This window comes from Physcomitrium patens, chromosome 20 (genome assembly GCF_059467195.1).
Source record: "Physcomitrium patens ecotype Gransden chromosome 20, ASM5946719v1, whole genome shotgun sequence".
NCBI lineage: Eukaryota > Viridiplantae > Streptophyta > Bryopsida > Funariales > Funariaceae > Physcomitrium > Physcomitrium patens.
In genome coordinates this window covers 12040991-12068428 of record NC_143429.1, presented here as the reverse complement: position 1 = coordinate 12068428, position 27438 = coordinate 12040991, and the positions used below count along the sequence as shown (strand labels likewise).

The following is a 27438-nucleotide window of genomic DNA, read 5'->3' as shown; positions in this document are numbered from 1 at the left end:
TATTAAAGGTAGTTAAAGATGTCAAATTACTTAATTCATTGAATAATGATATTAAGATTGAATATTCAACCATATCCAAGGTAGTCAAAGATATGAAGTTGCCAAATTTACTTAGTAATAATTTCAAGCTTGAATAGTATTATATATTGAAGATAGTTAATAATATGAGGTAGCTCAATTCAATTTGACAATAATGTTGAGCTTGAGCATCTTTTTATTTTACAAATAGATAAAGATATGAAGTTGGTCAATTCATTAGGCAATGATATCAAGTTTGAGCACTAACTTATATTAAAGATAATCAAAGATGTTAAGTTGCCTAATTTATTTGGCAATGATACTAAGCTTGAATACTAAGCTTGAATATAATGTAGTCAAAGATATTAGGTTGTCCATTTCATTTAATAATGATATCAATCTTGAATAGTATGATATATCTAAAGTAATCAAAGATGTGAAATTGCTCCATACATTTAGCAATGATGTCGACTTTGAATAGTATGATATATCCAAAGTAATCAAAGATGAGAGGTTGGCGAATTCATTTATCAATGATGTTAAGCTTGAATACCTTGATATGTCCAAGGTAGCTAAAGATGTGAAGTTGCCTAATTTATTTGGCAATGATGACAAACCTAAACATCCTTTTATTTTTGAAGGTAACTAAAGATGTGAAGTTGCCTAATCCATTTGGCAATAATGACAAACTTGAATATCCTTTTATTTTGAAGGTAGTTAAAGATGTGAAGTTGCTCAAATCATTTGGCAATAATTTCAAACTTGAGCATCTTTACATATGTAAAGTAGTCAAAGATGTGAAGTTGCTCAATTCATTTGGCAATAATGTCAAGTTATGACAACCATCTATATTTAAATTTTTCAAAGAATTCAAACTTCATACTTACTTTAATAATGTTTTTAATTTTTTATAATTTTCTAAAGTGAGTTTTTTTTAATAATATAAAATATTCTATTGAATTAAGTAATATCTCCAAATTTGAATACCTTTCTAAATCGAGTTCTAATAGTGTAGTCATTTTAAAGAATAGCTTTGGAAATCTTTGAATAAAGATATAATTCTTCAATTATAAGACATTCAAAGTCTTAAATCTCTTCCAAACATCCTTGTCATTTAGCATATATCTTGCTTTGTTTAATACATCTTTTATATAGAATAAAAATACTATATTTAATAGAAAATATTTTAAGTTGAGATTTTTATTATAATTCAAAAAACATGCCTAATCTTCTTATGTCATCTCTTGATATAAGATCAATATCATAGTTTAACAATCAAAGTCTTGAAAAACAAGTACTTCTAATTTTATCAAACATGTTGTTTAGATTGTTGTAATATAATCTTTCCAACTATAAAACAACATAATTCCAACACATAACAAGTTACAAATTTTTACATAAGTAATGCATTTCTTATACATACAAATTTTACAATAATGCAAAATAAGTAAATCAATAAATCACTTTGTATTAATATACACCTCAAAACCACAACACCTAAATAATATTACTATGCCATATTTCTAAACTTCAAATCCAAATCTTTATTATCATTATTAATTTTATGCTTCCCATATGGATGACTATCAAGTACATTACTTTTTTGTATGTTGAAAGAAAGAGTTTTGTGAACATTGTTTCTTTTCACTTTATTTTAGTTCAACTAACTAATATACCATAGATAAAACTATTTTCTCTACAAAACTTGACTTTGTCTACATTCTTATTACATCTACCTTTGACTTAAAAATTAGCTTTGCCACAACAATAAATATGATTATTAGCACTTATAAACTTGAATATATTGGCTATTGTCACATTGTTATAATCTTCAACTTTCCATCAAAACATGTAAAAACATAAAATGTTAAAGACCATATTGATTTTTACACATGTATTTCCATTAATATTCATACACTAAACCATAATATCTTACATATCTCCTTCACAAATACTTTTCTACTAACAATGTATACAATCCTAATACAAGATCTTGCATAATCTTATAATACACCCCTATTGCAAATCAACTATATTATTAATTTAATATAACATTTTTTCCTCAAAAAATCAACAAACACTTCAAAACTATATATATATATATATATATATTATTTTTGTTTACCTCCCTTCCCACCCCAAAACACAATAATATCTATGATTCTATTAACATCTTTCACCACTATCAAAACTACATCAAACCCAAAAATTAACAAATTAAGACAACCATACTCCACACAAAAACATTCTTTTCTTCTACAACACTTCCATCCATTACAATAAATTTCATGTAGAAAGCCATAAATCACATCCATAAAAGCTATTAATCTAATGACTATTTCTATGACTATCTTCAAAGTGATTTCATTCTTTTTTACACTTTCACTCTTATATCTTGTGCACTTATCATTGCATTATGACAACACATTTGCAATAGTACACCACCAACCTCTACTTAAAAACTTTTGTTTTTGCATTTTTTGTAATTTTACTGTCCCACTCCATTCTAGTTTATGTGCATACTACCAATTCCTAATCTCCCACCGTGTAAAACAAGTATAACTATTTGTCCTTGCTCCTAAATCTACATATCCAAGATCTAATAAAATGAGTATATTGCCTCAAATGGTTACGATTGTTCCGATTGTGCAAAGTTCTATCAAATCATGTGCTGATCAGGTCAAACCTCCCAAGCAACTAGAACTAGTTTCATTCAATGATTCACTTGTGCGCTACATATAAGATCATGTTCACTCCAACCCATCCAATCCATCCTGAGAATCATAACACATCACAAAATTGTAGTTGGTCTATTGACTCAATCTGAACTGGTGTATGAAGAAAACCTCCATCACAATAATTCCAATACTGAAATGTTTCTGAATTTTCCTAGACGACAACAGAGACTAGGCGATGAAAATAGCTAACCTTTCCTCCCATATTAGATTTGTAATTCTATCGACATCCGACTATACATCCTCACAAAAAAAACGATTTAGAAACCTGTTGCTGAGTTGACTAAACACCAAGAAATCCCATCTGTACTTTCGCACTTCCAACACTCCCTTCAAAGCAAACCTCACCACACATGCATGCTCAAATCCAAAAATTGCAGCCATCGAATACAATTGTAAAACGCATCTATACCTCCCGATATAACACATGAGTTAGGGTTTGCAGACACACCCTGAATTACAAGACAATGCTCCCACGTTTTCCACCACCATTTAGCGCGTCAATTGGGCTCCGAGCGGAAGCGCAACGTGAAGCACGCCGACAATTCCAGAAATGCACTGGAACCTGTTCCGGCAAATGTCGATCACTTTCACGCGATGGACTGGGTTGCAACGCGATTGGAAGATACAGACTGAGAGTGTGAGAGAGCGAGAGAGCGAGAGAGCTCGCGCGAAGAGGAGTCGGCGGCCGAGCGGGCACGGAACAAGTCGCATGTCTGTAGATGTTTTCGCCTTGTAAGTTCATCCACCGTAGTTTCATCATCCTTCGATTGCGTTGCGACCGTGGATGTGGATTATCAAGCAATGAACGCTTCAAATGCGTATGCGTTGCCAATACCGCAAACTGTTACAGTGGGGATTGCAATCTGGGGTGTCAGAACATTCGCGTCTCTTTCGCGAAGAGCTTTGTCAGGTATGACTCTAATCAAGAGCACCTAACAACGTTGTTTCAAATGTTGGGTTCCTCTAGCAGGTCTTCGACATTTTTTGCATCTTGGTGGCTATCATCTCAAGTGTTAACTTTACTCTCCGTTGATATGCATTAAACGTCCCTGTGGTTTTCTGCTCGTTCCATGTAGTCTCTTGTCAACAGCGATGTCTTTAAATAGGTCCAACCCATTGTATATGTGATAACTTGCCTATCTATTTGTACAAACTTTGGGTAAATCATGTAATGCTCTTCGTTATGGTGAAAGTGGGTGGATTTCAAGAGTGTGGTGTTTTGCTTTAAAGGATGGATATTGCTCATCCGTTCACTGGTTGGTCAATGACTGTTCGATCTTAATACCAAATGGGTGGATAGCTTGTTGGAAGACAGAAATTTTTGAGACGACGTGATCGACTGCTGTTAGTAGCTTTGGCTTCATTATCCACACAATTCCCACACTGATAAGCATAAAAGCGAAGATCACATGAAGTCACAAGTATCATGCCATAAAATGGAAAAATTCGTAACACACGAATTCTTGGTAGGAAAATGAACACAAACAATCCTACTGAGAAAGCGAATGTTTTGTGCTTGTGAAATTCATGTTGTGCCGATTGTTTTTGCACGAAGTTATTGCTGTGAATGCCTAACATACTTACTCTTAGTTTAAGTATTTTGGATGGTAATTAAAGCTTTCTTGAGATTATGTTTATCCAAAACTCCGCTGCTATGACAAGCCAGACTTTCAGAAAAACTCTAGATTTCATCCTGTTGTAATGCACAAAGTTAAAAGATTATTTAAGCATGATATTTTATAATAATAATATGTACAACTTATATTATTATTCCATAAATAATATACATTATAATATAATATGTTGTTTTATAACACTATATGCATAGTAACACATCTTTTGCTTGAAATTCACATATTTACATGATGCAATTTTATAAACTAAACCTGAAATTCAAAGACTAAACCTTAAAGCCTGAATAGTCTAACAGCTCATACTTGATTCTTGCATGTATACTAATAATCTATTTTTTAATTTATAATAATTATACAAGTTTTACTGAGTTTATTTACAATTTCCAATCCTAGCTCACTTCAAAACCTAAATCATAATACTAAATCCTGAATGACCACCATTCTAAAACTTTCACCACCAAACACTTCGCTACATAATTAGAACAATCCAACAACAAAACATAAGTATATTCTACAAAATTTATATGCATCATATTATTATTATTATTAAGTCATTTAATTGCATCTATCATTTTTTTTATTTAAAACATAAATAAACAAATAAATAAAATTCCAAGAAACATTACAACAAGCTACAACTTGCACAAACTTCTATTTATAATATAATTTTTTTCTATCCATTTAATAAAAATAAATTACAAATATTATATTTTTTTTAATTCAACCAATAACATGCTATGGATAATATTACTTTCTCTACTAGACTTGACTTAATCCATATTCCTATTACTTCTACTTATCTAAAAGTTAGTCTTAATAATTAGATATGTGACACTTTTAACACAACAATACATATAATTATTAACACTTGTAATATGGATAATATTGACTATTTCTATATTCTTATAATCTTCAATATTTTATAAAAATAAATAAATAAATAAATAAATAAAATATTAAAACCATATTTGTCACTGATATACATAATTATCAAGGTAATAAAAATTAGATAGAAAGTAAAAGTAGGTAGATTTGATCATATCTTGTAGAAAAACTTCTTAAATGCTTTATAGATGAAAATTTGACTTTATATGTATTTGTAGGTAATTAATAGATTAGAAATTATGCCAAAAAATTAGCCATATGTTATATATATTGTCAACTTGTAGTACAAAGAGACCATGTGGTACACATGTAGGAAACTTGTCTTGTAAATTATACATGTGTCTTATATATTGAATACATGTTGGAGGCCCTATAGAATGTCGTTGTATATTTCTTAGTTAGATAATACATATAGAGGCAAGAGTGGTCTTTTTTACTCTTGTCAATGTTTTTTTTATTCTTAATCTTATTCCAAGAGTCTTTGGTATTCTTGTCTTTACCAATAACCATTCTATTCTTAATATTAAACCATCTTTAAATGATTATCTACTTGGTGGAAGTGAAAATAAATTTATAACTATAGCAAATCTTTTTAAACTTGTTAACACTCTTAAGATAGAAATTTAATACATTATCAATGTCAACCATGAAGGTACTATTATTAACTACATAATTATTAGACTAAGCATATAGGCTAGTAAATCCTATGATAAAAGGCTTGAACTTAAGTTGATCCAACTTCCTAGGTAGTTATAGATAGAAGCTTTTAAAAGAGAGACACAAAGATTGAAGGTTGGATGTATGAAAGTTGATCATAATGGATGATAGATAAGATGGATGATAGATAAAACAGATGACAAGCTAGATAGAAGATTATTTAGGTGGATGATAATTAAGAAGGACAAAGGATTTAATTATAATAGAAATTACGATTAGAGTATTTGTTAGGATTTTAGAAGAGAGAATAAGGATTTTTTGGCTTGTTTGAGGTCAAAAGTTTTTAAAAGGAAGCGTAATAGAATAAGAGTGTGTGTATATATATATATATATATATATATATATATATATTGCATACCATTTTATTTGTATAGTGACTAAGCTTTTATAATTACAAAGGAAAAAACTTGTATTGTTTTTTATGAGTATATGTATATAAAGAAGACCAGCTTTAACATGTGTATTGCAGTTGCACAACAAATAGAACTAAAGACAACTCCAATAGCAAAAAAAGATGGACTTTGAGGTAAGCATCTTTATTATTAGATAATTAATTATTACAATCCAACGCACAAATGAATCATAGAAAAAATAGTATATAGCCATAAATATAGGAATTGATAGTATAAATTGTAGATTTACTAACTAGACAAAGAACTAGATGGTAAATCCATAAAAAAAAAGACAAAGAGAAAAACAATGAATAATATAAATAAATAGTAAAAAAAAACTTGGATATCAATGACAAAAATCTAGTGAAAAAAAATTGGACCAATAAATCATAAGATCTATATAAAAGAATGAAAATAAAATCAAGAAGGAGTACAATTGAAATTGTTTCATTAAAAATCCAAAGAGCATATTTAAAAAGTTCAAAAAGACCTTAAAAAAAAATTGTTTGTTGTATTGTACCATTATTTGATAGGAATCCTAAACTACAATCCAAAACTTCAAAAATCTATAGGATAGATAAACAATTTAAGTAGAAGCAATAAATATTGACAAATCAAAAAGAATAAGAATGTGCTTATCAAAAATTAGAAGCAAGAAGGACTATTATATAAGAGACCAAAAGAAGGCTAAGACAAGGATCTACAACACCTATCTAAATGATCACTTAGAAGAGGCTGATTTTGCACACTAGGCAAAGCAAGAAAAATCCAAAAAACACCACAAGAAGGTACCTACAGGGAGAAGTGCACTATAATAGAAAAAGCCTACTAAGAGTTAAATAAGGAAGAATTAGCCAAGAGACAAGTAACAAAAAGATTGGCTAGATACAAGCTCAAGAAACAATAAGAAACAATTGAAGTAGATAGAAATATAAGAAGACAAATTAGCTCCAAAGAGAACATTGCCAAAAGAGAAACCACATATCTCATTGACATGTAACAGATAGGAAAAAATTCAAGCCAAAAAATAGTGCTTGGAATAAATAGGAGAATTGAATTAATAATAGATAAACTTGACATCAATTTTAACAAATGGTAAAAAGATGGAGCAATAAAAACATTCAAAGGTGTGATGCCATCACCAAAAGAGCTACTCCAAGAACCAAAATTTAAAGAACAAAAGAAAGATAGGAAACAATTCAAAAAATTCAAAATCCAATAGTAAGAGAAAGAGAGAGAGAGAGGAAAAAAAATAAAAATAAAATAAAAAATAGAAGACTTATTTAAGAGACAAATCGAAGAGTTAGGTAAAATCACACAAATACCTATAAAGATTCTAAAAACCTTATCCACAAGATATAATCAAATTTATCTATTTCTACTTATTGCTATCTAATTTGTCATATCTAAGTAAATATAAATTTTGCTTATATCTATGACATATAAATTCTATCATTATTTTTCCATTGAATACTATCAACAATATTTTGTCAATACTTTTAAACTTATCAAATATAAAAGACATTCATAGCAAAGATAATGATGCATTTACTTATCATTAATAGTAGTTAGTTTGTTGATAAATTTCAAGGTGATGTTTATAGTTACCAAATAGAATTTATGATATTTGTACCAAAAATTGCTTTGTCTTGGTTATTTCTACAATTTGTCTAGACTAGCCTTGAGTTGGTTGTTGCTCCACTTCTTTATATAATTATTTAATCTAACTTTTCTATTTGTATTACCACTTCTTCTAAACTATTAAAATCTATGTTTTTTTAAATATAGAATATTTTATAAAGTTTAAGGAATAATTTAAATAAAAAAGATTTCATTAGTAGATGTTATTTATTTTTCCAAGTAATACTATTTTTTAATATCTAATCAAAGGATGTTTGACTCAAATATGTCATTTTTTATAGATTTAAAGTAAATAAAAAGTACAGATGATGGATTATTAGTATTTTATATTTATATTAAAAAATTAATGTTAGGTCAATTCTTGTTAAAAAGTACAACCAAATCTTCACTAAAAATATAAAAATTAAATAGAACATAAATGGAATGATGGTAGGTGATTATTAATAGTTTTATTTTTCTTTCATTTGGTTGTTTTTAAAAACTTTACTTTAAGCAAAGCATCAAATAAATTGAAATTAAAAAAATATATTTTTTAATTTAATACATAGAACATGCAAAGATTTTCAATAGAAAACCTAATTCTAAACAAATGTAGCAATAGGTATTGGTAAAATAATTACTTGAGAGCTTTTATTTATTATAAATGCCAAACAAAATCTTATGAGAAGGCTTGTATAAATAAGATTCTTTTTGTTGTTTTATCAAATTCTTTGATAAAAAAAAGTTTTATAATATGAATGTTGTTCTATTGACTTCGGTACTATGTAAGAAAGTGTAGTAAATGTACTTTAGAGATTTTGAATAAATACCTAAATTACAAAATTGCTATATTATACTTTTTCATATAATCATATTTTTTAAAAAAATTGAATTAAATATTTTATAATTGATTTTATTAATAGAATAATAATAATAATAATAATAATAATAAATATTAATATAAAATATAAAATTATAAAAATAAAAAAAATAAAACTATAAGTACTTAAAATAATATGGCTATTTTTTATAATAAGACCAAGATTTTATTTTAAATCGAATTTTTTAACATTTTTATTTAATGATAAAAATAAAATCTAATTGTTCAAAATAATTTTTTTATTTGCTCAACATTGTTAACTCTAATAATTAACTATTATAATTGGATGTAATGAAATAAATAGAATTCTATTTGGATTGTTAATTTTTTAATGTTTATATGTTAACAACAATACATTGCATCTTCTATTAACCATCCATCCTTTGTATGTCTCCCTTCTAAATTAAATGGCATATTTTTTTGCAATTCTTCAAAAAACCAAAAAAAAAAAGAAAAAAGAAAAAAAAGAAACATCACATGTCAATAATAACATACATCTAATAACAATTTACACCTACTATACACACGAAGAAAATGATTTTGCATACTAAAAAGCTTCTTAACATGTATATACACAAAACTATGAATAGAAAGAAAAAAATACCAAAATGGAGGGAGAGAGAGTAATTAATGAGAAAGATAAAGTCATTCACTAATTATGTTCAGTTCATTCGTCATTCTTATAAATTTTGTTACATGCTTTAACTCAACAACTAGTGCTCATATGTCAATGTCTATACACGATGGAAGATGAGTATATTAAAGACCATGGTAGTAAAAACAAATTACCTTGCACCCGACACCAATAAAACGAAGTAACATATTTAGCCCCATTGGTTAACAGCGGTAACTTCTTCTTACCATCGGGTTTCGACGAGACAAGACGGACGAAGCCTTCCCTGACGAGACTTCGTTTATGACGACGAGGGTGAGTCGACAAACCAACGTCGTTGCAAATGCGGAACGATTTTCGGTTCTCCGACGAATGCTCCAACGTGCAGTCGTTCATATCACAGTTCCTCGTTGGTAAGGGGAGGAGAAGAAGAGGTGAAGAGGGTCCCGTTTGTTATGTTTTTGCCTGTTCACTTTGTGGTTCGATGTGCGAGCTCCGTTGTATGTCTGGTCGCGTACTTGTCTTCTGCGGTGCCTTTCTAGTTGCAACGCCCTGATGTAGTCTCTCATGCGTTTTTTGAGAGTTTCTGGGAGCATATCGCACCCCAATCGGCTCCCGAACCTGTGCAGAACAGGGCCTTGAAGCAGAGATTTTTTCGAGGGTAAGTGAGAGGTTTCCTGTGTAGCATCTGATTGTCCTCAGGCTCTCTATTTGGTGTTGGTTCTACGCGTATCCTGTTTCTGCCCTGTATTTTTACTTGCCGCAGAGGTTATGGTCATACCTGAAAATGGCTATGAAGCTCGGGTCAGATTGTGTATCATGTTCCTATTCAGAAGTGTTAACATGGTCAATGCATCAGCTCTATTTTTGCTGCTTTCTTCTTTTTTTAGAATGGGGATGTAGTCAAGTGAGATTAGTGATTGTCTAAGATGAATTACGACGCATTTGCTACTGTAGGATATTTTTGAAGTGCGTCAACCGTGGATATTGTTGCAGTAGGTGAGTGGAAATCTCTAACTGAGTCTCCTTTTTAATTTATTTTACTACCAGAGAAGCTGGAGTGGTCTTCTTGGCAGGCGGTCTTTGTCATTGAGCAGTTGTTACATCAAATCGAGTGCTGCGTAAGAAATGAAATAAGTGATGGTCGTAGCCTATTTAGCGATTCTATTACATATCTTCCTCGTATGTTAATGAGTAGCGCGAATAAAGTTTCGTATACAACCCAAAGCATTTTTGGTTAAGAATCCATTTGGCGTACGAACTAGAGAACCGGTTGAAATTTGAGCTAGTCAATGTTAATGGAGACACCAGCCAATGCGTGAGACACTCCGCCCTTCTGTCCCAAGTACTTTGTAAATACTGGGCTATAACCAAACCAATCGCCCAGGCCGAAAATCTGATGTCTGAAGTTCCGGCCAAGTGTGTTTGACTTCGACCAGATTTCATACAGTGTCAAGGTACAAAACAGCTTTGTTGAAGTGCCACAAGGGAGATAATGAAACTACTAGGAGACAATGGAGCTGGGTACGAGTTGGCGCAGAGGTTAGAAGAGAACTCAGTGTGGCGGGCGTGGCTGGGAGAGAGGGATTATGTTTTACTGCAATCTTACCTCGCAACACCGGGTACCTGGTCTGCTTTCATGCAAATAGAAAACCCTAGCGTTACTGCATTGCAGCTACGAGTACGAGCTTTGCTTTTTGACAAAGCATTGGTTTTCCTTCATCTCAAATCTGCAGCAACTTCTCCTCCGAGTGCTTTGGACAACTCATGTAAGCTCGGAAATCAGTCTTATCTCACAGAAGCTTCATTTTCTCGAAGACATGTTGTAGGAAACACGGGATGGTGGTTGATTGGAATATAACTTGATGCTTTACTGATTTTCACTTTTACGACGAATCATATAATTTCCTGGCGTCGATCTTGTAGGCAGGAACATGTAAGCTATGGTATTTCCTTGAACAGAGAGGCACTCAACACACTCCTTCACGAAAAAAATTCTAGCTCTGTTTTGACATCATTATCTAGGCTAGAGCCTCAACTATCTTGTTAGAGTAAAACATTCGTGTTGAATAGCAGTCCATGATGTAGCAACACGGTAACGCCATGATCATCAATAGTGGCGCTTACCTTCAGTTTATGTATGCTTTCTGCTACCAGAAATTACAATCGCTTGTCAATTGTGAGTTCTTAATGAGTTCTCAGCGTTTGTATAGTGAAATATTGCCATGGAGTTTGTATGCGAAGCTATTGCAAGCATATCATAGTGAGGAGATACAGAATAGGAGAAGTTTTTATAATTTAAACCGCTAATTGTGAAATCACTTGTAGTTGATGCGAAATTCTCTCTTGGGTTAGCATTTTTAACATGATACATGTGAAACAGTTTTGCAGTTGCACGCGGACAATGTGTACTTCACTCTAGAACATGATGCCGAGGATTGGACTAGGTTGCAAGCAGAGAAATCTCCATCGTTGGCATCTTTGGAGCTCAAGGTAACGAGTGTCGCTCTGGGTACTTTGTATACGAATTCTATGCAAGAGACGATAGTATAGTACATGATTGGATCTATTCCTGGTATTGAACACAAATAACGGGAAAGTCGACTCTCTTTCTTTAACCTCTTTGAGTTCGAAGATAGGATTGACCTATTTCCAGGAAGCTTCATGAATCTCTAATTTTAGAAACTACTAGAGAATATTAACCTTCTGATGGAATATTGAAACGTAAATACGACTGCTTATCTGTACGTATGTTTTCCATGTTTACTTGCATATGCGTATCCTTTAATTTGCCATGCTGACGCTGGGAACACTGTCTTCTTTGTGTTTATGTTTGATAGCATGGATTGGACTCTTCCGAGAATTTTACCAGGTAGTGAGAATCTTCTGGGTTGTTTCACATGTCGTAGGATTATCACTTACTTACTATATGCCATTGGCTTTATTCTTATTCACTGTAGTTTATTTAGCAATTATACGTTGGTTCGTTGTAGTTTATCTTCCTAAGGTTTTTAGTGTATGCTTGACACACTCCCTGAATTCTGTTATTCTTTTCAGCTTTTAACATTTTATGATTTTTGGTCAAAGCAGATTGAACGAGGCAGAGAGTGGCCATTCTGGGATAAACAGTCGTTCTGCCAAACCATCACAATCAAATCACGTTTCAAGTGCTTTGGTGAGCCCCAGACAGGTTAGTAGTGATTTGAATCCGTGATATCTGAGATTGTTGTGAAAGATTAGAGTTTTTAAATCTATCAAAGGTTAAGTCTATACTGCAAGGATTGGTCGAGTTTTATTCTGGGGCCTATTTTTACCATTATTTAATATTTTTGTGCTGGTGCTGTGAAGCAAGCAAGTCGAACGCATACAAAGACGGGATTAAGTGTTTCTGGAAATGCATCAGATCATCGCACTCTGGGAGAATTATGGTACACTCAATATTTGCAGAGGGATCTTATGAACAGAATGAATCGGCTGGCTCGACGTTTGGCTCAACGTGGGCTTCCATTTGGCGACCAAGAAGCATGTCTTCGAACTCCTACGGAAATGGCAGATTATGTCTGTAATCAAGCAAATCATCGAAAACGGCGCCCAGTATTTCGAATAGATGGGGACTTAAAGCAAAGTCTCTTAAGTCATGAGAGGTCTATCCAGGGAGGAGATGACGATACCCCATTTATGCCGGAGATCCAGTATCCAGTAAACTGTGTACCAGAAAATGCAGTTACTGCACGCCCAAATACTTCATTTGATGGCTCCAGTGCACATGGGGCTTTTTTAGAAAGATTGGATCATCTACGAGACCTGTCTTCAGGTTTGTTTATCAGAGGAGAAGATCGACTTCCAGGAGAAGTTTCCAGTCATCACGTTAGAGGAGGCGCCCTTGGTCGAGGTGAGGAGCAAGTTTTCTACCCAGATGTAAAAACTACGTTCTTTCCTGGTTGGTAACGGTAATGCCGTGTTGGATTGCTTGCAGGTTATCATCCTTCTTTAGTACCGGCATCTGGATAGAAAACTTGCTTCCATTGTCTAATTTAATAAATTAGACAATGAAAGCAATATCTTCTTTCAAGGCGCTGCGAAGATTTTGTATGTATTGCAGTTGCCGGGCTTTCGTTTTTTCAATCTCTTGTAGCTGGGTGGAGGAAGACGTGGAAGGGCTCACTAAACATAACAGAGATTTTTGATGCCCTTGTGGATGAGTTGAAAGCAGGAACTCATTCCTCTGAATCCACTCATAGGGGCTGGAGAAGTCACTGGAAGTTCCGACTCAGATCGGTTGCTGCTACTTATGTTTTTCGGTTATGGTGTTTGCATTCGCGAACGTTCTTTAATATGCACATTCCTTGAATCGAAGCACGATTTGAAATTTTTTGGTCTTATACCTGTTTGTGTTGTTTTATTGTAGGTAATACGTTAAGGATCAGTCATAGGAATGAATTGTCTGAAGAAGCTGCTCTGCAGCTTGCTGAACAAGCAGTTGTGAGAATGCTGGCAGCAGCTGGTTTTGATGGTATCAAACAGGCTCCTTTGCGAATTCTTGCGGATTTCTTGGCATGCCACATCCGCAAGCTTGGAAGCGGGCTTCGTCGCATTGTAGACACCTACAAGACTGAGTGTTCTTCCGCAGAACTTCTGAAGATGTACACCTATGGTGCCGGTGGAAGGTACCCTCTTGGCTTGTACAGTATGATAAGCTAATAAACATTGAATAAGATAATAAACAATGGATGGTCTCTTGTGGAAATTCCTTTCGTAGGCACAGCATATGGTTGAGATCATTATGCATATGTTTCACCCGGTTTCCTCTTCATCACTAAGGTACTCCAATCATGATTACGTCGTGTATGTTGTGTTGAGTGTCACTTTGATCGCCATTTTGTGCAGCAACCTTCCAGATATGATGGAGTATGTCTCAAAAACGCAGCAGCAGTCGTTTCAAAAGCGAAGACCAGCTCCAATTCAGATGCCTCAGCCAACAATACAGCAGGTCTCTTTCTAGTTCTTTGGTCTTTTGCTTGACATATTACTCCAGATATACGTAAGGGAGGACATGCTGAAGCAAGTATGCACATGGTGATTACTCACTAAAGCGGGCGTTTATCTCCCCGTTGGAGTTCGAAACGTCACATCGCCCGTACAGGGACAGCTTCAATGTCTAGGGCTCCTCTACTGCATTGACTGTGGACCATGTCAAAGTCATTCGTCCAGAGGTGTTGGTAATGGTAACTTTCCACTTTGTACTTGTAGGACCCCTTTATGCAGACGTGAAGGGTAGTCCATGTAAGTACAGTCTACATCACCTACTTTTGAGGTTTTAGGAGTTCTTTTGCATTTAGTTAAGAGGTAGATGTGATTGTTTTGAGGAATTCAAGTATCCAGTGCAAGCCTGTACATGAATAATGCAAGTTGAAACCTAGAGTTTAGGTCAATTACTCCCTAGGTTAAGGGCTTCTGGTTTGGCACAATAGATCAGTGTGGAGTGGAAGCGTAGATTTTATCTGTAGTAGACTGGATCTGGAAGTGAAGACAGAGTGGGGGTGCAGGCTCTAGTTCAACAGCAGATAAGTCCACATGCAGTCTCAATGCCACTGATGATGCCATACCAACACAATATTCAAGTTCAACAATTGCAGCCAGGATATGAAAGATCTGCAAAAAGGCGCCAAAATTCGAGTCCAGGAGAATCAAACAAGGGGGACAGGTTTGAGGCGGTTGCTAGTGATACTAATCCTGGTGGGCAAATAGGTGTAGAGTCACGTACGTCGACTATTGGATTACCACAAATGCTCAGCCAACCATTGAGCCAAGGGCGTATGTCGTGGAGCTCACAGGCACCCAGCTTCGTAGGGTTATCTCAGGTCCATCAGGCTCCAATGTTGCAACATTTCAAGCAACAGCCCTCATCACTACCAATACCTTCAGTTCAACATCGGTAATGTTTTCTTTGAATATTCAATTAGCTTCTCACTAAGTTCCTTTTGTTAGGTTTTCCCACCACTTGCCCGTAGTTGGTTTGCTTGAGTGTGTCCTTGTGGCCGTACGATGTAAGTGGTCATCTTAAGGAAATGTATTATTTGAATTATTGATGAGATACGTGTCTTGACAGCAAAGAGTTTTATTAATAAACTGACCGTAGTTGAACCCTGGTGTTGGCACCAGTTTTTATGGAAAAGATTCTAGAACTGTGAAGTTGCCATCTCAAACGCATGAACACGCGGATATGTCAGTGAACGATAGCATTAAACATGAGATCAATTACGATGGTGAAGATTCGCAGTTTTCTCCAAGCAGACGAAAAAGAAAACAGGTAGGTGAGGTTGTGTCACGCCTTCAAGTGAAATTCGCTTGGTAGTATAAACAATTATGACATGCTTAGATAGTTGCTAAATTTTCCATTTTAAAATTAATGTACATGTGTTCTGCACGCAGCAACAACGAAGTTGGGGTTTTCATGAGTAAGAGATTGAAGACGAAGCGTTGAAAATAGTGGTAACTAGGTCCATATATTAAGAGTTCAAATCAATCTTTTAACTGCTATTATGACGGTGTAAATTGTGTATTACTATTGCTTCGTGATATAGCTGCTTAACGTGGCAGCGGAAGTGGACGACTGGTTTAAAGTTCTTATTTTGGCAATCATTTTGTGAAAGATTTAAATGAATAGTGTAGAAGTACCGAATATCAAATTTATCTCTTTAAAGAACATCTAAATCGTATGTGTTATGATAAGGAGTTTTAGGATGGCCATTTATTCAACATGGATAGAGGAATATGGCGTATTCCACTCGCAACACTTTTCCACCGGTGCACACTGTTAATGTTTTCATAGCTATGGTGTACGGGGACATACTTTTGAAATATTTGTTAGTTGTTTCTATCTGACGATATCTGGCTGCCCGATTACTGCTATGTCATTATGAAGATGTCTGACTGATGGAAAGAAATTTACTACTTCAGTGTGCACAACGTGTGGACAAATCACATTGCAAACGATGAACGAAGTAGACGGAATTCACTTGAACGGGATATAGATGAAAAATAACTCAACTGACACCTAATTGTGTGGCACAGTCGTCACATGTGTACATTTCACAAATATATTTCTCTACATTTTCTCCACTTGGAGTACGTTAAGAATCGCTGTTGTGCATGCAAATACCTGAAAGCGATTAAGAAATATGAGGAGAACTACCTACTAACGGCAAGTTACTATCTGGACGGTTGGGAGATGTACACCATGACTTCTCAACACCTTTTCTGCAGACTAGAACACATCAAAAACAGTACCCCAGAGATATGAAATTCAGCTGTGCAGCTCTGAGCCTACTTCTCAAGAGTTTCATGAAAAGCAGTGGGGTTGAATACTGACAGCTTCACAAGCTTCTTCACGCATTCGCTCAAACTTGCAAGGATGTTGCAACGCTCAGCACTCTACCACCTTGAGATACTAATTCCGGCCCTGCACCCACGTCTTCAACTCAACAGAAGTGTAATCCAGTTTCTTTCCTGTTTGGTGAGGAGGCGCTGCTTTGATGAAGATACCAGCACAACCTAACTGAAATGCCAACTCTGTCTTCGCATGTACAACTTGCATAGCCTGCACCATGCTCTATCTCTGCTTGGCAAAACTTCCTGAAAAAAGCTGGTGGCATTCGGCTGCCACACTGACTGATCTTGCTAAGCAAATCGTTAAACTGAGCCAATCTTTATGTTAATTAGAAGCAGCTGCGCTACCAACCTAAGCTTTTCGTGAAGTCAATACAACGTGAGTGGCGAGTAAGAAGCTCCATCAACGACTAGGTGAAGAATCTCTGACAAAGTAATGAGGTACAGGTTGTTGCTGGTAATGTAATGCGGTCTGTTTCCTGCCAGCATACGATACAGGAAGCCCGGGGGGTATTCTCTTCTTTGACCTCGGCGACGTCTCTTTAGGAGTCGGAGGCGCACTGCCTCGAGGAGTTCCTGGAGCACTGACGTGAGCACTTACAGGAGCACTGGCAAAAGCAGGCAAGCTTCGTTCTATCCTTTCCGGCCTCTTCTCAAGAGCAGATATATCCCTTTCAAGAAAAGTACAGTAGCTCTCGAACACGCTGATCGTGACAGATAATTTAAAATCCAGGCGAAACAAGAATTCAAGCTCAAGGCGATTCAATTCAAGAACACTCACACCTCCAACCCTTGCAAAGAAAGCATTGTTGAAGTGCCTGCAGACAAGGAATTTGGATGATGTCAGTCAACCTGAGCATTCAAAGTGCAATATAGCGTAGACCGAGGACGGTTGATGATACGGGAAGAGATGCTAATTAAGTGCGGCTTTGGTTACCTGATATACTAGACCTTCGAAGATGTGATCACTTATCCCCCGACCCAAGATTTTCGGACCATCATATTCAACAGTAGCAGGGAGAAACATGTGGAAGAAGCACAGATGGGTTACAAAATGCAAGACAAGTCAATTCACTGGGGACGGAACTACGAATAGCTCGACTTTAATTAGATGATAGCCGAGACTTACACATCGTCCAGCATTTTGGTAGCCACCATGACGCTCGTCACCAGTAGCCTGTGCACGTTGAGAGAAGTGACGAGCAAATCGGGTTGCCTATGGATAAGACGATCAAGGAAGACGTAGCCGACGACAAAGCATGATGGACTGCAACTGGTATACTTGAAGATACGCTCCAAGTAATTGGCAATGCTGATGTTGGGTGCTCTTAACCCATGGAAAATTGTCAGCTTCTTCCCCTGCTGGGAAGGTGCATTGGAGAACTGTTCGTTTCTAGCAACAAGGCGGTCAAGCACAGCCGCTAGAACATACAGGACCTTGGGAATCTCTTTATCCGAAGAACCAGCATCATCATCAATATCAGGAGCTTCGAAGGTGAGGGAGGATGAGCCCTTGGAGGACGCGACTTGGCTAGAGCTCTTCACACTGCTGACAGCTAGCTGCATCCGCAACGCATCAACATCAGACACCTCATGTTCACCCCCCCTCCCATTCTCCCCGAGAAACCCTGGTGTTCGGCAAGCAGGCGGCATCATTCCCGACTTGTGCGCCAACAACATAATCCTCCACCTCGTCTTCTTCTTATTCTGTACCCAGCCTCAGTCAAGGGTATCCGTGACCCACTACGTTTAGGCGTTCTCCTGCAGTAGTCGTGCGCGCAAGACTTTCGCACTTCTCAGTTCCATAGAGCTCCATGACACTCCGTCCAAAAAAAACCCAACAGTACCTCAACTTACACAAGCAAATTCCCCGGCCACACCCACTCTCAAATTGCATCCAAACGGTGATCAAATTCACCCAAACAAACGCGACGCACCATCATCCTCGACTCTCTCCCATTCGCAAAAACAAAACCCACCCGATTCTCAAACAACAAATGAGCACTCGCACTCGCACTCGCAACACACTTCAGCACCCACTACCCCAACTCATCCTACCACCACAGCTCACGGTAGGAAATGCAAAAGCAGAATCCATCTACTCATCCAAGCGAACCGCCACGTAGAAGAGCTGCAAGAAAGGCAAGCAAGGCGAGCGCAAATTCACAAAAAAAAAAAAAAAAAAAAAAAAAGGGGGGGGGGAGTGTGGTGGTGTCAAAGAGGGGTTCCGCAGCAGGGGCTGGTTCTCGCAAAGTACGAAATCTTTGCTGACAACAAACAGGTAAGATACTTGTGTCATATCATGATCCAGAGACTTACTCGCGGGTTAGGGTGAAGGGGGAAGGGAAGAGAAGGGCAGGGGAATGAAAGAGGAAGAAAGGAATTGCTTGCTGACCACACGAAGGTTGGTGGCAGGGATTGGCAGCAGACACAAGCGAGACGATGTCACCACGCTTCTTCGCCTTGGAACCAGCAACATGCGGACACTCCCTTGCGCCAATCCCTGTCGCCCATCGCTCAAATAAGGGGACAAAAGTGTTTTGCCAGGCTGCGACGAACATCCCAGCCACAGCTTCTTCTTCCGCTTCTTCTTCGTCGGCGTCGTCGTCGTCGTCTTCCTAGGGCCCGCCATCGCCATCGCCACCACTACCACTATCCCCGCTGAGGTGACAAAATACCACACCCTCATCCACTCCCCTCTCTCTCTTTCTCTCCTTCTTTATCCCCATGCGAGTCTCTTGCTCCTACTCCGCTTCTCATTTACAATTGTTGTTTAGTTTGTTGTTTTTTTTGGCACAGTTTGTTTTGCAGTTCTTCAGTGGGTTGTGACTTTTCCATGTGGTTTTTTTTTATGTTTGTGGTGAGAGATGTTTCACCTGAGTTTGGACATATGGAAAGAGCATGCATCTGTAACTGGCATGGTTCATGTGGTTTATGGTATTCTACAACATAGGTTGAGTAATTCATTGTTTTGATGTGGTGATGAGTAAAGCTAGAAATGGATTACACAATTGTATTGTTTCAAATTTGAAGTACGTGAATTGTTTGTTAACGTGGAGGACATTTTGGTGAGAACTATGATTCAGCTTTTTTAAATGATAAAACTCAAGTTATGGTTTTCTTTAAACCAGTTGATTGAAGAATTAAAAAAACAAGTCTAAAATAACTAACAAAATATGAGAGTGATGCTTTTAACTCAAATTCATATTAAACAAATGTATTCATAACAAACACTGTATCCTTATACATATATATATATATATATATATATATATATATATATCACATGTATGAAGATGCATTTTTTGTTCTTATTGGAAATGCTTTTCACATAATAATAAAAAATAAACAAATGAATAAATACATTTCCAATAATTCATGTATGTATGTGTAAAATAAATATCTGACTTTAAAATGATCAAATGAAAATCCAATAGTTATGAATGGTTAAAGCCATAAACTATCCACATGTTGAAAATGCTCTCGTTATCTTCTTTACTTCAAATTTTTTAAGTTATTCTGATTTTATGAAAAAACTCAACAAATTTGTTTTTAATATATCTTATAAAATACAGCAATAGAAATGAACAGCGTTAATAGAATTCCCATGAATCAACCATGCACTCTGCCGATGAACGACGAAGCTCACATCACAAAAGCATCGAAGAAAGCTTTCGTAACATGAGATCTGAACAGCTAGAGCATGGCGTTTCCGAATACGGTTTCAACAAGATTGTTATCCATCTCTGACAAGACCACGGGACAATCCAAACAAACAAGACCGAAATCATCGCGCTCGGCATCATTCACACGGAGAGACGGAAGAAGCAGATAAAATCTTCCTCGGAAACATGAGCAAGGTACTGAAGTGCAGGAAGAGCAGTAAGACGTGAGAGAAGCATCAACCTGGTGGCATTGGAGTAACTTATTAATAACCTTGGCGCTGGCATCCGCACGCGTCGACAGCGACCTGAGGGGGGCTTCTGCCCGAGAAGCCTGACCGCCTCGCCTCGTATCCACCGCATCTGTCCTGCCGCCCTCCCTAACCTACGATGCACGAGATCATACTTTGCAAAGGACTAGGAACAATCTCCGTCACCAGATTCTGTTGGACAAGCTCGTGTCCGGCACACCTTCGGCACAGAGAGAGAGGGTGCTTTGCGACCCAGTGTCTCCGGTTTCTTTCCCAAAGCACCACAACTCGAAAAAAACAAACAACAAACATAATCGAAGATAAAATTTTAAAATTTAAAGGGAATCGAGGAATAATCTAGAATCTTCCAGCGGAAGAGATTCGTCCAATGAGTGGACGACATGTGGCATGCTAATGTGGCGCTACCCTCTTGTTGGAGGAGAGTGTTTGGTGTAGAGCGGAACTCGAATGAATGCCTAACAGGTGGCATGTTGTGAGCGGTTTACCGTCAACTCGGGGGGAAGATCACCTCCACTTTTGGATGATATTGTTGGATGATGTGTCGGAAGATTTTTGGATGGTTTTCGGGCGTTTGTTTGTGATGTGGATAAATACTGTCTGACACATGTTTATTTTTATTTGTCTCATTTTTTTTTTGTTTTTTTTGTTTTCTTTGTTTGTTATTGATTTATTGATTTATTTATTTATTTATTTTTTTGTGTTTTTTTTTGGAAGGGATAGTGGCTCGTGACAAATTGGTCCAGTTTATTACTGTACTTAACGTTTTTTTTTTCCTGTTACCTATGAAGAGATACTGTAAACAGATGGCTAAGTATGCAGCTTTATTTTAATTTATAAAAAAAATTAATTGATTAATTAATTAACGTACAGAAAATGTGGTGCTAGCGAATTAATGTGTATCAAAATTGCTTTAAGTTAATTTAAATTGGTGAAATTAATTTACAGAAATTTAGAAAGTAATTGGAACTTATCAAAACGTAAAATTCTTCAAATGTTGAACTTTTGTTCATAAATATGTATTGTCAATATCATAAAATAAAATATGAATACTTGAGTTATTTATTTCATGACTTCTCTTGTCAGATATAGCTGATGATGTTTTTGATATTTCTATCAATGGAATTCAAATTAACCCATCATTCTACATTTTGTAGCTTTTATGGTTTATTTGAATACTAGAGTTGTTGTGTTTTGTGCCATAAGAATTTCTATTTGACTTGACACTTCTTCTGCATTTAATTATAAAAATCAAGGGTTAAGTAATTAGAAGGGATTGATAAATATAACACAAGAAATATCATAACTTTAACTATCTTTAAATATATATATATATATATATATATATCAAATGAAATTAATATGGTTGTTATTTTCAAAATCTGGTTTTACAAAAATTTTTTATAAAGTTACAACTTAAAGAAATTTCGTCCATGATTCATAACTTTGATTTCATTCATTAACATAATTAGACTGTGAATTAAGTACTGTTCCTCATCTATGGTGTGAGTGGATTGTTAGAATTTTACAACATAGTTACAGTTTAACGAAATAATTACAAAGGTGTATAACTTATTTTGCTGTATTTTTTGGTACAAACCTTCTTGTGGATTCTTAGAGAATTTCAGACTTTCTTTTAATTATTTCAATTTAATATAAAATTTTAGATCACTAATTAGTTGTTGATAATTTTCAACATTGATGCAAACCAAGAAGAAACAGTTTATCTCAAGAGATTGTCTATGTTTAAACTTATATATATATATATATATATATATATCTGTATAAAATACAAAAGAACCAAAATTATAATTATTTTTTATTTTTTTAATTATATATATATATATTTATTTACTTTGAATATCCTTGAAGCAATAAAAAGAAAAAGAAAATCAATTGAAAGTGCAAGAACCACTGAATTGTTTTTGAAAAGTACCTTAATATGCACAAGTATCTGCAGGAATTGAATTTTATTATTTTATTATTCTTATTTTATTTTCCTTTGCACTTTTTAATTCGTTGAGATGTTGTCTCATTTGCTTAGTCAATTCCTTTTCTAAGATATGAAGCTTAATGGTTAAGTAGTTGGAATTAAATTCAAATGAAAGCTAATTATTATTGCATTTTCCAACTCAAAGTATAGAACTCAAAAAGTGAGTCATTGGAAAAGTTTTAACAATTCCTAATCCTACTTTTAATAATTTAAAAAAAAATTAACTACAAAATTATGGTTGAATTTCATAGAAGTAATAAACTTTTCAAAGTAGCAGTGCTTGAACCGGTCAAACGTTAAGTGTTTAAATTTAAACATTATTTTTACAAACAAAGTTGATTATTGTAAATGAAACATTCATTTTGATTGTTGTAATAAGGACATTTTCTTCTATTTTCTTCCTTATTTTTATTTTTATTTTCAGATATCAAGTTTCAAAACCTTATGTTGCAATTTAGGTTTTTGCTAGATCTCTTTATGATACAAGCTATGTCAGAGATAATTCTTCTGTTTTTTCCAAAATTTGATGTTTAATACACTTAGAATCACCAAGATGGAAATTTAAATAAATGTCACAATCATGTTATTATTGGCATAATAAACTATTAAAACAAAATGAATCAGTATTTAGTTTTCTTCAATTATATTTTTGCATTTGTTTCTATTTGGTTTAGAATCTTCATTTCATTTTTTTGAATGAATATATTTGATAGATTCTAAAGATTTTAATTTAATGATAATATATTTAGTAAAAAATAAAATTTAAATTCATATAAATACATACATACATACATACATACATACATACATACATATTTTTTTATCAAATTTGTTTTATGTTTGTATATACATATATTAATAATCCATATTAAGTAATCAATAATAATATAATTTCTTAAATTTGAAGAGTTGATAAAGCCACATCCCTCCTTGCCATCTTATGATTGATTTTGTCTCTATTTCTCATTCCAAGCCTCCATTGTTCTTATCTCTTGTTCTTAGCTTTGTTCCCAAGTGTCATTCCTAATTTTCCTATTCTTATTTCTTGTTCCTACCTCCCTCTTCTCCCTTCCATTGTCCTCATCTCTTATTTCTAGCCCCTTTGTTTTCAGCCCCTCTATTATTATTTTCAATCTTAGAAGGGCTCCACTCTAGAAAAACAAAAAAAGAGAAAGAGAGCTATTTTTTGAGTTCATCATAGCTTCTTTTCAACCTTTAGATTTTGCAACTCTAGTATTTACATCTAATACTTATACTTCATTTAAAATATAAACAATTCCTTTAGTTAATCAATATTTCTTATCTTTGTCTTTAAGATTATTCTAATAGATAATCTGGAACATGCATTCCTATCATGTCCTAGAAATGTATGCTTCTCCAAGCTTTAAATAAAATCCAATTAGCTTTCAAATTTTCTCTTGTACTGCACCAATAATTCTATAAAATTTCTAAGAATGTTCTATTTGGAACATTTAGGAAATAAGTTATTATGCATTAAAAAAAAGCCTTGTTGTTGGGATCAAATTTATCTCTCTAGTCCAATAGCCAACTATCCATTGAAAATCAGTGTGATACTTCATATGCACAATTCACTTATATGCATAGTAGTTGTGGTCTTTCTTTTGGCATTGTGTTTTACAAATAAAAGAGGTAGAAGGAAAGAAGTGTTAAGTAAAATTTATCCCAAACTAAAAATAAAAATAGGATGAGAAGGGAGTGTATGGCAAAACTTCTCTTAAGTTAGAATCAAAAATATTATCTTTTAAGAAGGTATTTTAGAAGGTATTATCTCCTAAGTTTCTAAAATACCTTCTTAGAAGCTTTATAGATATTGTTTTGACTTTATATATATTTGTACTTGATTGATAGGTTAGAAACTTGGTCAACAAGTTAACCAGGTGTTGATAGCTTATAAAACAAGCTAACCATGTGGTACACATAAAGAAAACTTACCTTGCAAGTTAAAGTATGTGTCTTGCAAAGTCAACACATTTTAAAGGTCTTGTAGGACATTGCCACATAGCTCCTAGTTAAGAGTACATATAGAGGCAAGAATAAAGCCTTATTCATTCTTGTCAATGCCTATCTAGTCTTAAGTCTTCTTCCTAGACTTTCTAATCTTCTTGTTTTTGGCGATAGCCATTCTAGTTCAATAATATATCATCTTTGAGTCACTATCTAGTTCTTTTTCAATGTCACAAGGATGTATTGAGGATTTCTTTTTTGAGATTCATGTCTTTGATAGTTTGACAAGAGTGCTAATTTATTGTTTCTATTTTATTTTAGAAGTGAGTGGATTACCTCACTTCTTTTGTTGTGTTTTGAAGATTGCAGATTATACACCTTTAAACTAACAATCTTATTTTCTAACACTGATCTTAACCTTAAAAAATGTTGATTATTCTTCTTTGTGGAAATTATCATTTCATATTAGAAGTTGTGGATTATTCTCTTCTAATTTAATTTTTTGAAATTCTTTGAATTATCTATAGAAAAAAAAATTTATGGATGCTACTTTCAATGGAAGTGAGAAAAGATTTGTAACTATTATAGATCTTTATGAGCTTGTGAATACTTTAAGAATAGAAATCTCATATATTTCTAATTAAAATCATGGAAGTATTATTCTTGCGCCTATAGTAGAAGTTCAAAGTCTATAATAAGAATTTGTACAATTGAAGAAAGTAAGTAGATTACCTCACAATCAAATCAGGGAGTTTTACTTCTACAAGTATGACAAGGACAAAGATTAGTATGCTTGAGAAGTTTGATGGAACAAGATCAAAATTTCAAAGATTTTTGCAATAAGTCAAGCTCTATCTAAGGTTGCATCCCTTCCAATTCTCCAATGGATTTATTTAAGTCAGATTTATAGGCACACTTCTATCAGAGAGTGCTCTTTTTTAGTTTGTACCTTTAATGGAAAAAGATTTGTAATTCTTTTATAACTTGAATTCATTCTTAAAAGTGTTTATGGCCGCATTTAGAAAAAGTAATAAAAAAAAAATAGCAGAGATCAAATTCTTATCTTTGGACTAAGAATCATAGCCAACCACCATATATGATGTCAAATTCCAAAACCTAGCTTGTGACGTGGACTGAAATGAAAAATCCCTTATCAATCAATTTTGATATAGGTTGAAGGATAATGTGAAAGGTTTGTTATTGACAATGTCAAAGGCAAAATCTTTAAAATAATTTATTACTCAAGCTATTACATGCGACAGTTAATTATTTGAAAGATGCCAAGAACAAAGACTTGGCTAAAGAAAAATAAATGAAATAATGACGACATTTCCTAAGTTTTCAGAAATACATTCATTAAAACCAAAATTAATGCAAGTGATATGGTATGTTTTAAATTCTTCATGGAGTAGAAAAAGACTGAATGATATAAAGATGGCTTATACTTATATTATAGAGAAGCTAAATAAATTATCCAACATTATCCAAAGAAACAATATAATTAAAAAAATAAGAAGCATGGTTTTTAAAAAAGATAATGTATTGAAATACGAATTTTTCCAACTACAATAGGGACCGTGCAGCTAAAATCTTGTATAAATCCTAGTAAAGGTCCTATTTTCACTTCAAATCCTTCACCTTATTTTATAATAGAAGTTTATTTATAACCAAAAAATTACAAAGTCTGAACTATGTTAGATTTAGGAGCTTCAACATGTTTTATAGACGAAGGTTTTGTCAAAAAATAGGAAATGTTGTTAATCAAGAAAAATAAATCCATACAAGTAGAAGTCATAGATGGTCAGTTGGTATCTTTTAGAGATATTATGCATGAAATTTTTCCTTTAGATATGGTAATTAAAGTTCATAATAGCATAGTAATATTTAATGTAATAAGATATCTATCCAATCTAGTTATTTTAGAATTATCTTTGTTAAAAAAGTATAATCTTCAAATAGATTGGATTTCTTATAATCTTAATTTTTTTGATAGTTTAATCTAAAATTTTGTCAGTCAAGCAGAAACACATAAGTCTAGTATATCTAAATCCTTACTAGTGGGTGCAAAAGCTTTTATGCATATTGCAAAATAACGATTATCTTTTGCTTTATATGCCATACCCATTTCTAATGGTGAAATGACATCAAGTGATAATCCTAGCTTATATCAAGATTTCTAAGACGTTTTTGAAAAGAAGAATATAAATATTCTTTGAAGGCATCATCCTTATGATTGTTCCATTGATCTTCACGAGCGAGCTCAACTACCATTTGGACCAATCTATAGCCTATCACAAAATAAGTTGGCTAAACTCAAGATGTACATTTATGAAAATTTTACTACGAATTTTATACATCATTTTAAATCTCTAGCCAAGGCTCTTATCTTATTTGTGAAGTAAAAAGATGGATCTCTGCAACTATCAAGGACTCAATAAGATTACCATAAAAAATAAGTAACTTCTATCTTTAATTTCAAGACTTTTTGATCAATTCAATGAAATAAATATCTATACAAAAATAGATCTATATAGAACATATAATCTAGTACATATTAAACAAGGAGATGAATAAGAAGCTGCATTTTGAATCAGATATGGGCATTTTGAATATAATGTCATGTCTTTTGGACTCACAAATGCATTACGTGCTTTTCAACATCT

General features: G+C 34.1%; 3 protein-coding genes across 10 annotated transcripts; 1 reads left to right on the top strand and 2 right to left on the bottom strand.

Annotated features, from left to right (window-relative positions):
* Window positions 1-2264: 2264 nt before the first annotated feature.
* On the bottom strand, window positions 2265-3609 carry LOC112273111 (uncharacterized). The gene is made up of 2 exons (XM_073529262.2): window positions 3205-3609; window positions 2265-2792 (listed from the first exon to the last, which is right to left on the bottom strand). Exon 1 carries the CDS (start codon window positions 3514-3516, stop codon window positions 3211-3213), a length of 306 nt encoding a protein of 101 aa, XP_073385363.1. The 5' UTR covers window positions 3517-3609; the 3' UTR covers window positions 2265-2792; window positions 3205-3210.
* A 6351-nt stretch (window positions 3610-9960) lies between these two features.
* On the top strand, window positions 9961-16258 carry LOC112273704 (uncharacterized). Of its 8 annotated transcripts, none has more exons than XM_024502792.3 (12): window positions 9965-10158; window positions 10455-10496; window positions 10937-11266; window positions 11881-11990; window positions 12338-12369; window positions 12588-12687; window positions 12846-13389; window positions 13906-14164; window positions 14385-14487; window positions 15044-15432; window positions 15660-15807; window positions 15930-16258. In XM_024502792.3, the coding sequence occupies exons 3-12, from the start codon at window positions 10993-10995 to the stop codon at window positions 15957-15959; spliced, it is 1989 nt and encodes a 662-aa protein (XP_024358560.1). In that variant the 5' UTR covers window positions 9965-10158; window positions 10455-10496; window positions 10937-10992; the 3' UTR covers window positions 15960-16258. The 8 variants fall into 8 exon arrangements, with proteins under 8 accessions (XP_090101615.1, XP_090101613.1, XP_090101614.1 ...); XM_090245490.1 differs by having other exon boundaries at window positions 9967-10158; window positions 10948-11266; window positions 12588-12672; XM_024502795.3 differs by having other exon boundaries at window positions 9967-10158; window positions 10948-11266.
* A 270-nt stretch (window positions 16259-16528) lies between these two features.
* Window positions 16529-19465, bottom strand: LOC112273706 (cyclin-U1-1). Its single transcript, XM_024502800.3, has 2 exons — window positions 18016-19465; window positions 16529-17704 (listed from the first exon to the last, which is right to left on the bottom strand). The coding sequence occupies exons 1-2, from the start codon at window positions 18564-18566 to the stop codon at window positions 17290-17292; spliced, it is 966 nt and encodes a 321-aa protein (XP_024358568.1). The 5' UTR covers window positions 18567-19465; the 3' UTR covers window positions 16529-17289.
* Window positions 19466-27438: the final 7973 nt, after the last annotated feature.